At 42.8% G+C, this 12,171-nt stretch overlaps 1 protein-coding gene across 4 annotated transcripts in view; it reads left to right on the top strand.

The window, feature by feature from the left end:
- The window catches only part of Cluap1 (clusterin associated protein 1), a 35,348-nt gene that overhangs the window by 5,790 nt on the left and 17,387 nt on the right, over positions 1-12,171 (top strand). For 2 of the 4 annotated variants that reach the window (XM_004652215.2, XM_045161419.1), the window contains 6 exons: positions 21-105; positions 2,472-2,651; positions 3,232-3,327; positions 6,430-6,513; positions 9,997-10,130; positions 11,578-11,719. In XM_004652215.2, coding sequence (XP_004652272.1) covers positions 21-105; positions 2,472-2,651; positions 3,232-3,327; positions 6,430-6,513; positions 9,997-10,130; positions 11,578-11,719 — 721 coding nt within the window. The remainder of the gene's footprint in view (positions 1-20; positions 106-2,471; positions 2,652-3,231; positions 3,328-6,429; positions 6,514-9,996; positions 10,131-11,577; positions 11,720-12,171) is intronic. The other 2 variants (XM_045161421.1, XM_045161420.1) reach the window with 1 other exon arrangement.

Genomic DNA, 12,171 nt, shown 5'->3' with positions numbered 1-12,171 from the left:
GCTTGTTCTCTCTCTGGTAGGTATGAGCCACAGACTGACATCCCTTCTGATGTTGAAACTGAACAAGACCGTGTTTTCTTCATTAAGGCCGTTGCCCAGTTTATGGTTAGTTCAGTTATTTTGTGGAGTTATAAGGTCCAGTAAATTAGAAAAGAATGGATCCTAATTAGGGCTGCCTTTGAATTGAGTTTATTTTCTAAAACCATCCCATTACCAGGTTTCTGTTACACCATTTCACCAAGTCTTTTTGGTTTTTTTTCCTTGGCTCTTAATTTGTTATTTGTTAAGAGTTTTATTTATTCTTGAATAGGTAATGTTTTATGGTTTTAAGAATTTTAAAAATTACGAAGTCATGTAGAGCAAAATAATTTCTAGAAGGTCTGTTCTGGGTCCAGCTACACTCATGGTAACCACTATTTAAAATAGCTGAATTTATCCCCAAGTTTGTTTATGCTTTTTTTTGAGGTAGGATTTCACTCTAGCTTAGGCTGACCTAGAATCCACTATGTAGTCTCAGGCTTCCTTCAAACTCACTTGATCCTCCTTCCTCTGCCTCCTCAGTGCTGGGATTAAAAGCATGCACCATCACACCTTTCAGTAAGAATGCATATTCTTTTATTTATTTTTTGTATATTCTTTTTAAAGATATTTTTATTTACTTACTTGAGAGAGAGCTTGAGTATGAGTATACTTGCCATTCCAAATGAACTCCAGATGTATATGCCATTTTGTGCATCTGGCTTTATGTGGGTACTGGGGAATCGAACTTGATGCAGCAGGCTTTGCAAGTAAGCATCTTTAATGACTGAGCCAGGCCCCCAAAGTGCATGTTATTTTTCATTCCTGCTACACACATTAACACGCTGAATGACACTGTAGCAGCAGCTGGTTTTCGTCACTTGAGTAATAATATTACTCGCATAGATATACCACAACTGATGTAACTTACATAGTTACTTGGTGGTTTACAAATTCTGCTATTTGAAACAGTTCTGTAGTGCATAGACTAAACATCTCATTTTGTATGTGTGTGAATATATTCCTAGAGTAGTTCTTGGAATTGGAATTTCTGTGTCAGAAGATATGTGCATTTATAATTTTGGTGTCTTCTGTGTGTGTAATGTAGGGTGCATGTGTGGTGTTTATATGTATATGTGCTACCCTCCCCCCATGCATTTGCTCTGGTGGCTGGAGCTGAACATTGAGTATCCTGCTCCATTGCCCCTGCCTGTGTGGTTTGTTTATTTATTTTTGCTGGAGTGGGAAAGCGAGTAGGAGGGAGCTTTCTTGAGGCACAATCTCACCCTAGCCCTGGCTAACCTGAAATTCACTCTGTAGTCCAAGCTGGCCTTGAACTCTTGGTGATCTTCCTACCTTAGCCTCCCATGTTCTGGGATTAAAGGTATGGCCACCATGCCTGGCTCTGCCCATTCTTTTTTTTTTTTTTTTTTCATTTTTACTATTTTTTTTGAGAAAGAATGGGTGCACCAGGGCCTTCAGGCACTGCGACCGAATGCCAGACAAGTGTGCCCTCTTGTGGCATATGTGTGAGATAGCACACTTGCATCACTGGCTACATGGGACCTGGAGATTTGAACATGAATTCTTAGGCTTCGCAGGCAAGCACCTTAACTCTGGCCCTCTCTGCCCATTCTTATTTGTCCAAAATCTCTTACTGATTCCAGAGCTTGATGTTTTATTGTGATGTTTTATTTATTCTCTGGTCTCTGCTCTCCATAGGACTGGGGTGATAGACATGTGGCCACACCCAGCTTTTTTTTTTAATTTTTTTTTTAATTTATTTGAGAATGACAGACACAGAGAGAAGGACAGATAGAGGGAGAGAGAGAGAATGGGCGCGCCAGGGCTTCCAACCTCTGCAAACGAACTCCAGACGTGTGCGCCCCCTTGTGCATCTGGCTAACGTGGGACCTGGGGAACCGAGCCTCGAACCGGGGTCCTTAGGCTTCACAGGCAAGCGCTTAACCGCTAAGCCATCTCTCCAGCCCCACACCCAGCTTTTAATGTGGGTTCTGGAGATCAAACTTGAGTGGTCTCTTAGGCATCCTCAGGTCCTCATACTTGCACGGAGGTGCTGTTAACCACTAAGCCATCTCTCCAGCCCAATTTTGGTAATTTACCAAATTCTCCACAAAAATATGAGGTCCTTAGATGTTTTATCCTTAATTATGGGGTTATATCATAATTGTTGGCAAATTAACTACATGGAGTTTGTTTCAGACATATTGAAAGGGCCTTAAATATGAAGCAGGCGGTGGCAGTACATGCTTTGTAATCTTGGTGCTGTGAGAATGAAGCAGGTGGGTCAAGGGTTTAAATCCTGCCTGGGTTACATAGTTGATCCCAGGCTAACCTGGGTTACATGATAAGACCTTATTTAAGTTAAAAAAAAAGAAAGAAAGAAAGAAAGAGAAAGAAAACATTGTTTATGTGTTTCTGTCTCAAAACAGGCCACAAAGGCACATATAAAACTCAATACTAAGAAGCTTTACCAAGCAGATGGTTATGCAGTGAAAGAACTGTTGAAGATCACGTCCGTCCTTTACAATGCTATGAAGACCAAAGGAATGGAGGCCTCTAAAGTAGGGGAGGAAGACATCAGCAAATTCAAGTTTGACCTTGGCTCCAAGGTCAGTGTAATGAAGAACTTGTGGAGAGGGGATGTTCACTTCTCAAAATTGGGAATGGGATGGTGGTGTCTGACTTCATCACTACGTTTCTCACGGCTTGACTGAGAAGAGTTGGTCAGTTTGTGGTAACAGTTTTATTCTCATCAGTGTTGGGATAAAGATAAAGTCACAATAAACTCAGCTGTTAAAGGCCTAATATTTTCCAGGTAATGTTCAAGCACTGGGATTACAGGTCTGAACAAGAGGAAAGAAATCCTGTTCTCCTGTCGCGTTTTTTTAGGGAGTCAGGCTGAATAACAGGGCTAAAGATGCACAAGGTCTGTTACAGTCAATATGTAAAAAGATGGGCATTGTTGTGCATGCGGGTAAGGCCAGTGCTAAAGGGAGTGGACACAGGAGGATCACTGGGGCTTGCTGGTGAGTCAGTTTAACCAAAAACGGTGAGCTCCAGGCTTAGGGATTCTGGCCAGGGAAATAAAGTGGAAGATTTACAGAAGAGGATAGTAATTGTTCTCTGCTTGCACATGGTGTGCACAGACGACATACAAACACACTGTTTTTTTTGCTATTTTTCTTACAGATTGCAGATTTGAAAGCAGCCAGGCAGCTTGCTTCTGAAATCACTGCAAAAGGAGCATCTCTGTATGACTTGCTGGGCAAGGAGGTGGAGTTGAGGGTAAGCAGTGTTCAGATAATGAATACAGATTTTCTCTTTCTGGTTTTCTTTTTAAAGATTATCTGTTTGTGTGCATGGCTGTGCTGGGATCTCTTGCTGCTGTGAATGAACACCAGATGCTTGTGCTACTTTCTGCTCCTGGCCTTACATGGGTAGCTGAGGAATTGTGCCTAAACTAACAGGCCTTGGAAGCAAGCACTTTTAACTGGTGAGCCTTGAAACACATGCCCCCCCCCCAAAAAAAAGAGAGAACCAGGCATCAAAATTTCTACCAAATAGCAGTTTGAGAACCACTGAGTTAAGAAGACATATGGGGCTGGAAAGATGGCCTAGCGGTTAAGGCGTTTGCCTACAAAGCCAAAGGACCCAGGTGTGATTTCCCAGGACCCACGTAATCAGATGCACAAGGTGGCACATTCATCTGGAGTTCGTTTGCAGTGGCTGGAGGCCCTGGCGGGCCCGTTCTCTCCCTCTCCTTCTCCCTTTCCTCCTCTCCCCCCTTTCTCTCTTCTCTTTCTCTCTGCTTGCAAATAAATAAATTTTTTTTTAAAAGACATGTAACCCCTGAAGTAACATGGAATACTTACCTGCAAAGATTCATGGTGTTTGAAGTATGCATGTTCAATCTGACAGTTTTACCTTTTTTTTTTTTGGTTTTTCGAGGTAGTATCTCACTCTAGCCCAGGCTGACCTGAAATTCATTATGTAGTCTCAGGGTGGCCTTGAACTCATGACAATCCTCCTACTTCTGCCTCCCAAGTGCTGGGATTAAAGGCATGCACCACCACACCTGACATTTGACATTTTTACTTTTCTACATTTTTTTTTTTTTTTTTGGTTTTTCAAGGTAGTATTTCATTCTAGTCCAGGCTGATCTGGAATTCACTATGTAGCCTCAGGGTGGCCTCGAACTCAGGGTGATCCTCTGATCTGACTTCTGCCTCCCAAGTGCTGGGATTAAAGGTGAGCACCACTACGCTCGGCTTTAATAGTTTTACTTTTAATCATATTACATTTTCTCCCTATCAGGTAGGGCTCTTTCAGCAATGTCCTATAGTGAATAAGCAGTCAGTGGCTAAACTGTTCCCTACACAACTGTGGGCCTCTGAAGACAGTGCCTCTCAGTTGTTTACAGTCATGATCTGAGTAAAGGCCCCAATCCAGTATTTGGTTGGTTGTTTTTTGTTTTGTTTTGTTTGTTTGTTTAAAATACTTCATTTATTTATTTACAAGTGGAGAGCAAGAATACGTGCACCAGGGCCTCTACCCACTGAGCAGGAAGTCTAGACACATGTATATTTTGTGCATCTGGCTTTTATGTGGGTGCTGGGGAATCAAACCTGCGTCATTAGGCTTTGCAGGCAAACACCTGAACCACACCGGTCCCTTGTTTGTTTGTTTTTTGTTGTTGTTATTGTTTTGTTTTTTGTGTTTTTGAGACAGGGTCTCCTATATAGTGCCAACTAGCTTGGACTTTGTGCTCCTCCTGCCTCTGTCTCCTGAATACTGAAGTTACAGGCCCTTTGTCAGTCTATGTCCTTCATGCACTCATTAAAATTTCACTGAGTGCTGGGCGTGGTGGTGCATGCCTTTAATCCCATTTAATCCCAGCACTCGGGAGGCAGAGGTAGAAGGATCATCATGAGTTTGAGGCCACTCTGAGACTACATAGTGAATTCCTGGTCAGCCTGGACTAGAGTGAGACTACCTTAAAAAAAAAAAAATTCGTTGAGGACCAGTGCCAGCCACAGGCAAGGCTCCATGCTCTACCTTCTCAAGTAAGTTATAATGTCCACCTCGGTAATTTTCTACCAAACTGGAGAGGTGAGGTGCATTCAGCCTAGTCATGGAGCTACCACCCTAGTGATTCAATCACTTACTAAAGACTCATCTAGTATTGCAATATGGATTAGGATTTCAACATGTAATTTGGGGTAGAGACACAACAGTCTATAGTCAGTCTCATTATTGCATCCATGTTAAAATCCTGTGTCTCTGACATTTCCTGCCCTGATTTTTTTTTTTTTTTTTTGAGAGAGAGAAAGAGGAGAGAAAATGGGTGCTCCAGGGCCTTCTGCTACAAATGAACTCTAGAAGTGTGCACCCCCTTGTGGCACATGTGTGACATTGTGCGCTTGAGTCACTACGTTTGGCTTACATGGGACCTGGAGATTCAAACATGAGTTCTTTAGGCTTCACAGGCAAGTGCCGTAACCTCTCAGCCATTTCTCCAGCCCCAATCCTGATTTTAAAAGCACAAAGAGCTCCTTGTTTGGCTTATGATTAATGCCTGTGCAGGCCCAGAGTTGCTGATTTTATTGGTATTTGTCAGTTATAGGCAGTTTAGAAATTTAATCATGAAAAGAATTGCTGAGATTGAGATGGGGAGGTAATATGATGGAGAATGGAATTTCAAAGGGGAAAGTGTGGAGGGGGGAATTACCATGGGATTTTTTTTATAATCATGGAAAATGCTAATAAAAATTAAAAAAAAAAAAAAAGAATTGTTGAGGCTGGTGCAAATGCAGACCATGGTATTGTGCTTAGTTTGGTGGTTACCACCACAGATTACAGGTCAGAAACCAAGCATGGGAGTAAAGGTGTGAATACTATCTTCAGGTTTGCCAATGGAATTAGGGGCATATTGGGGCCCTGAGCTGAAAAGAGAACCTCTGAGCTCTGGGGAGCAGGAGGCTAGGTAGGCATCAGAGATGTCAGGAGGAAATGCTGACAACTGCAGGAGATTCCGCATCAGATTCACACTGCCGTGAAACTTTGTGGTTGTTTTCTTTGGTGTCCGGGAATGAATACAGGACACTGCATGCTGAGCCATCCATTTCACTACTGGTTGTGTGTTCCAAGCTCCTGTAACAAAATTTTGGAGAATTAGCTCATAAGCCATATTTAAGTCTCCTTTCTGTGACAGGCACTGTGGTACACACCTATAAACTTGGCCACTTGGGAGACTGAGGATGGAGGAATGTGAGTTCAAGCCCAGCCTGGGCAACACAACAAATCTCTAAAGGGGACAAAAAATTGACAGCAAATGAAGAAAAGATAATGCCTTTTCTGAAAATGTGTAAATGATTTTATCTCTCCTAGAAACTGAGAGCAGAAGCCATTGCTAGACCTCTGGAAATAAATGAGACTGAAAAAGTGATGAGGATTGCAATAAAAGAACTTTTGGTAAGACTATATTTTTCTTTTAATTTTTAAAATTTTTATTTATTTATTTATTTGAGAGAGAATGGACATGCCTCCAACCTCTTGTGCATCTGGCTTATGTAAGTCCTGGAGAATCAAACAGGGATCCTTTGGCTTTACAGGCAAATGTCTTAACCACTAAGCCATCTCTCCAGCCCCATTTTTTTTAAAATTTTTTTTATTATTTATTTATTTATTTGAGAGTGACAGACACAGAGAGAAAGACAGATAGAGAGAGGGCGAGAGAGAGAATGGGCGCGCCAGGGCTTCCAGCCTCTGCAAACGAACTCCAGACGCGTGCGCCCCCTTGTGCATCTGCCTAACGTGGGACCTGGGGAACCGAGCCTCGAACCGGGGTCCTTAGGCTTCGCAGGCAAGCGCTTAACCGCTAAGCCATCTCTCCAGCCCCCATTTTTATTTTTTATTTGATGCTTTCTTCTCTAAGTTTATTTGGCACCAGGCCTGGTGGGGCACACCTTTAATCCCAGCACTTGGGAGGCAGAGGTAAGAAGATTGCCACGAGTTCAAGGCCACCCTGAGACAACATAGTAAATTTCAGGTCAGCCTGAGCTAGAGTGAGACCCTACCTAGAAAAAATGAGCAAACAAACAAACAAACAACAATAACAAAAAAAAAACAAAAAAAAACTTTAGTTCTTTTCAAGGAAAAAGAGAAAGAAAATGGGTACAGCAGGGCCTTTAGCCATTATAGACAAATTCTAAATACATGTACCACTTTGTGCATTTGACTTTTCCTGGGTACTATGGAATCGAACCTGGGTCATTAGCTTTGTAGACACAAGCACTTTAACCACTGAACAATTTCTCCAACCCTATTTTATTTTTATTCTTTATTAATATGTACATCTACATAGTTCTGGTTATGTCTCCTCACTTTCCTCATCTCCCCCCTTTTGTTTTGTTTTTTTTAAATAATTTTATTTATTTTTAATTCATTTATTAGAGGCAGAGAGAGAGAGAGAATGGACATTGGGCTGGAGAGATGGCTTAGTAGTTAAGTGCTTGCCTGTGAAGCCTAAGAACCCCGGTTCAAGGCTTGATTCCCCAGGACACATATTAGCCAGATTCATAAGAGGGCGCATGCATCTGGAGTTCATTTGCAGTGGCTGGTGGCCCTGGTGCACCCATTCTCTCTCTCTCTCTCTCTCTCTCTGCCTCTTTCTCTCTCTGTCTGTGGCTCTCAAATAAATAAAAATTGAAAAAAAAAGAGAATGGATGAATAAATAAAATAAAATGTACAATTTTTTATCTGTACCACACAGAATAAGCAAAGCCTAATGTCAAGAGATATTTTAGGGGGAATTTAGAAGCTACTCAAGTATTCCTATGTTCTTAACTATAATTGTTTTCATATTTTTTAAAATTTATTATGAGACACAGAGCGAGGGAGAGGGAGGGAATGTGTGTGCCAAGGCTACCAGCCACTGCAAACAAACTGTCTTATGTGGGTCCTGGTGAATTGAACCTGGGTCTTTAGGCTTTGTAGGCAGGCTCCTTAATCACTAAGCCATCTCTCCAGCCCTTAAGCTTCTTTTATTTATTTATTTGCAAGCAGAGAGTGAAAGAATGGTGTGCCAGGGACTCTATCTACTGCAGACAAACTCTGGATGCATGTGCCTCTGTGCATCTGGCTTTGCATGGGTACTGGGGCACTCTCGTCATTAGGCTTTGCAGGCTTTCTCTCCAGCCCCTTCTGCTAGGATTGTTTGTTGTTTGTTTGAGGCAGAGTCTCACTCTAGCCCAGGCTGACCTGGAATTCACTATGGAGTCTCAGGGTTGGCCTTGAACTCATAACGATCCTCCTACCTCTGCCTTCCCAAGTGCTGGTATTAAAAGCATGTGCCACCACACCTGGCCTCTGCTAAGATTTTAAAGGGTTTATGAAACATAAATTTTCAGTGATTTTAATGAAAACATTTGAAAAATGGTTAATGTGCTGGCCTGGAAGTATAGCTCAGTGGTTGATTATTTGCCTGACATGCATAAGACCCTGGGTTCAATCCCCAGAACCATATGTGCAGAAAAGATTTTCATAGAAATGATTAGTTAATTACAGACACACACACACACACACACACACACACACACACACAAATAGCCAGGTGTGGTGGCAAGGTAATAGGATCGCTGTGAGTTCAAGGCTACCCTGAGACTACATAGTGAATTCCAGGTCAGTCTGAGCCTGAGTGAGCCCCTACCTCAAAAAAAATTAATTAATCAGGCATATTTGTCGACAATACCTGTTTCTGAAAATATGCTATCTCTGAGAGTCTTGCAGAGTGTCTGCTCTTCTACGGCCATTTCTTTGTGGATCTCATAGCTTTACAGAGAGATCTGTGGGTAAATAGTCAGGGTGCTTTTATGTGGCATTGACACACACATGACGTGCCACTTGAACCTTCAGGATCTTCCTGCAGGGTTGGACAGTCAGTGCAGCTCATTGGTGCTCTAAGCCGCAGACACCAAACCTGGCCCGCTGCCCAGACAGCACGGGTAGGAAGGATGAAGGGAGCACGCTCACTCTCACCACACTGGCTTCAAAGCAAGCTCACTCGTATCAGAGGACAGGGGGCTCTGTGACAGTGGCCAGTGGTCTTTGACACCACTTCTCTTACTCAGTGCCAGTCACCTGTGGCCTATGACCCACTGTGCCAAGGCCTCTTTCCAAAGCTAGAGCTCACCAGCATGGCCACTGGTGCCACAGGAACCACTTTGGCCCTGACTTCACCAACAAAGCGTTTTCTATTTTTTTTTATTTTAATTTACTTATTTGAGAGACAGAGAGAAAAAAAAGGCAGAGGTAGAGAAAAAAATGGGCCTCCAGCCAGTGCAAACAAACCCCAGACGGATGCGCCACCTTGTGCATCTGGCTTAGGCGTGTCGTGGGGAATTGAACTTGGGTTCTTTGACTTTGCAAGCAAATGCCTTAACCACTAAGCCATCTCTCCAGCCCCAGTTTCTCTTTTATTTTTACTCTAACTTCTCTTTCCAGCAAGAAAGAAGATGAGGGTTGTCCCCTCCTGAGAAGTGGGAGGGTTGTGTGTTCATCCCCAAGTTGTTGTTTGTCACCAGAGGAGTAGCCCTGTGAATGAAGGCACACTGACAGTGTGGAGTGATAGGGCCCAGTCCTAACTGAGCAGGCTGGACAGAAAGAGGCCCCAGGCCCCTCTGTCTTGATTAGGACACTGTTCATTTTCTCTGGACAGAAGTACTTACTTTTCTGGAAAATAATAGTAATTGTGTCTGGAATTGTGCTGCCCACCCCCTCCTGTCCCTAGAAATTGTTGGTTAAATGAGTCATGGCTGCAGGGGTGAGGGTTATGTTACTGATTTGTGTGTGTCTCATGTGAAGTTGCTATGCCGAAAGACTGGGGAGGTTCTGTCTTAGAGAGCCAGCATGTGGCTCCCCGCTGGCCTTCATTTCATTGTTTCTTGTTGAATGCAGGCTCAGGTCGAGAAGACTAAGGACCTACTCAGTGATGTGGCCTCCGATGAAGCCAATTTAGAAGCCAAAATTGAGAAGAGAAAATTGGAGCTGGAAAGAAACCGGAAGCGGCTACAGACTCTGCAGAGTGTCAGGTAGACGTGAGCACCTGAGTAGCCAGAACTTGGAAAGTTAGAACAAAGACTGAGTGAGAGTAAGTGGTATTAAGCAGCACAAACAACTCCATTTCATAGCGTCCTAGCACACAGACAGCTGCACTGTTCTCAGAACTGTTTTCAGCACAAAGTGAAATGGCCCATTTCTTGAGCTCTTTAAGCTTTTATGATTTCCTGGAATGTGAGGCAAAGTAAATCCAGATGGAGGGAGTTATATGAGTAAAGTAGCCAGAACAGACAGAATATACTCCCATCTCTTGGCTTGAATAGGTATTAGACTTTCAGACATTGATGATCTCAGTCACCAGAAATTTATCTTTATCCTGATGTTACTTCTTTGGACAAACACTCCAGTGGAGAAGTGGAGTGGAGAAGTAATAGTTTAGAACTCCATCCATATCATTTTGAGTGTATTCTTATGTTTTCTTTGCGCTCTTTGTTGTCTTTGTTTTGTACCTACCTCCTTTTCCTTCCATCGTTCCTTTTGGGTTTTTCTCTTCCCAGTGTGGGAGTCAGCCTTTGGCAGACAGTGGGCAGCAGGAGCTGAAGGCCCCTGCCCAGGTTCTCGCTCTCTCCTCTGTTGAAATCACTACCACCAGGATTCACTGGGCTTCCAAATGAAGTCTGTCTTAAAGCAAAGTTCAGTCTGGTTAATCTCCACATTCTTTTGATAAAAAAATTGCTTTATTCTCTTTTAAAAGTTCAAGGGAGTGGAATATCATGACACACGCTTTTAATCCCAGCATTCAGGAGGCAGAAGTGAGGAGGATTGCTATGAGTTCAAGGCCAGCCTGGGACTACAGAGTGAGTTCCAGGTCAGCTTAGGCAACAGCAAGACCCTACCTCAAAATGAAAAAACTAAAGGTCAAGGGCTGAGGTACACCTCAGTGGTAAAGTGCTTAGCTACTATGCACAAGGCTCTGGTTCAATCCTCAGTACCACTATTTTTCAAAATCTAGTTGAAAAGAAGAAATTATTTTTATCTTACCTGTAGATGTGTATTTGTTTTTAATAAATATTTTCATTTATTTGTATACTTCCAATATTATTTCAGGTTTTTACAAGGAAAACATTTATGGTTTAAAAAGACAAGTGTTAAAGCCAGAGGTGGTAGCACACACCTTTAATCTCAGCTCTTAGGAAACTGAGTTATGAGGATTGCAGTGAGTTTGAGGCCAGCCTGGGGATACAGAGTGAGTTCCAGGTCAGCCTGGACTAGAGTGAGACCCTGCCTCAAAACAAACAAACATGTTCATTTGTTGGATAGAGAGGAGAAAAGGCAAATTAGTTTTAGGCAGTTTTCTGGTTGAGGGGTCCTCTATAATTAATGGAAAGCTATTGTGATAAAGTCAGGAGCTCCTGGGTACAAATTTCAAACTCCTGGGTACTGATTAGCCTTTCAGTTTATTTCATTTCCTCATTCTAGGCCAGCCTTTATGGATGAATATGAGAAGATTGAGGAAGAACTGCAAAAGCAGTATGACATTTATCTAGAGAAATTCCGGAATCTGGCTTATCTGGAGCAGCAGCTGGAGGATCATCACAGGATGGAGCAAGAGCGGTTTGAGGTACATGCTTGGTGTGGTCACCAAACAGCATTGCTTCCTTGTTGTTTGTTTATTTGTTTTTCCAGGTAGGGTCTCCCTGTAGCCCAGGCTAACCTAGAATTCATTCTCTAGTCTCAGGCTGGCTTCGAACTCACTGTGATTCTCCTACCTCTGCCTCCTGAGTGCTGGGATTAAAGGAGTGAGCCACCATGCCCATCTCGTACAATAGTGCTTCTTGTGCATTATTTTATACTTGGTGCCATGTCAGCTTGAGAATGTTGTGTGAAAAATGCGAGTCTGAGGGTTGCTATGTCTTTCTTCTGTGTCACTGGCAGCATAGTCTGGGCTTCTGGGTTGTCAGATCTTTCATGGTTATCAAGATTTTGTGCAGTGAGAAGCACATACAGGCTGGCTACAACCTCGTAGGGCCTGTGCTCAATCTGCTGTTGTGTCTTGAGAGTCTTTTTTCTTTT

Source organism: Jaculus jaculus, chromosome 11 (assembly GCF_020740685.1).
Source record: "Jaculus jaculus isolate mJacJac1 chromosome 11, mJacJac1.mat.Y.cur, whole genome shotgun sequence".
Lineage (NCBI taxonomy): Eukaryota > Metazoa > Chordata > Mammalia > Rodentia > Dipodidae > Jaculus > Jaculus jaculus.
Note: the sequence above shows the minus strand (reverse complement) of the source record. Positions and strands in the feature narration are given on the sequence as shown.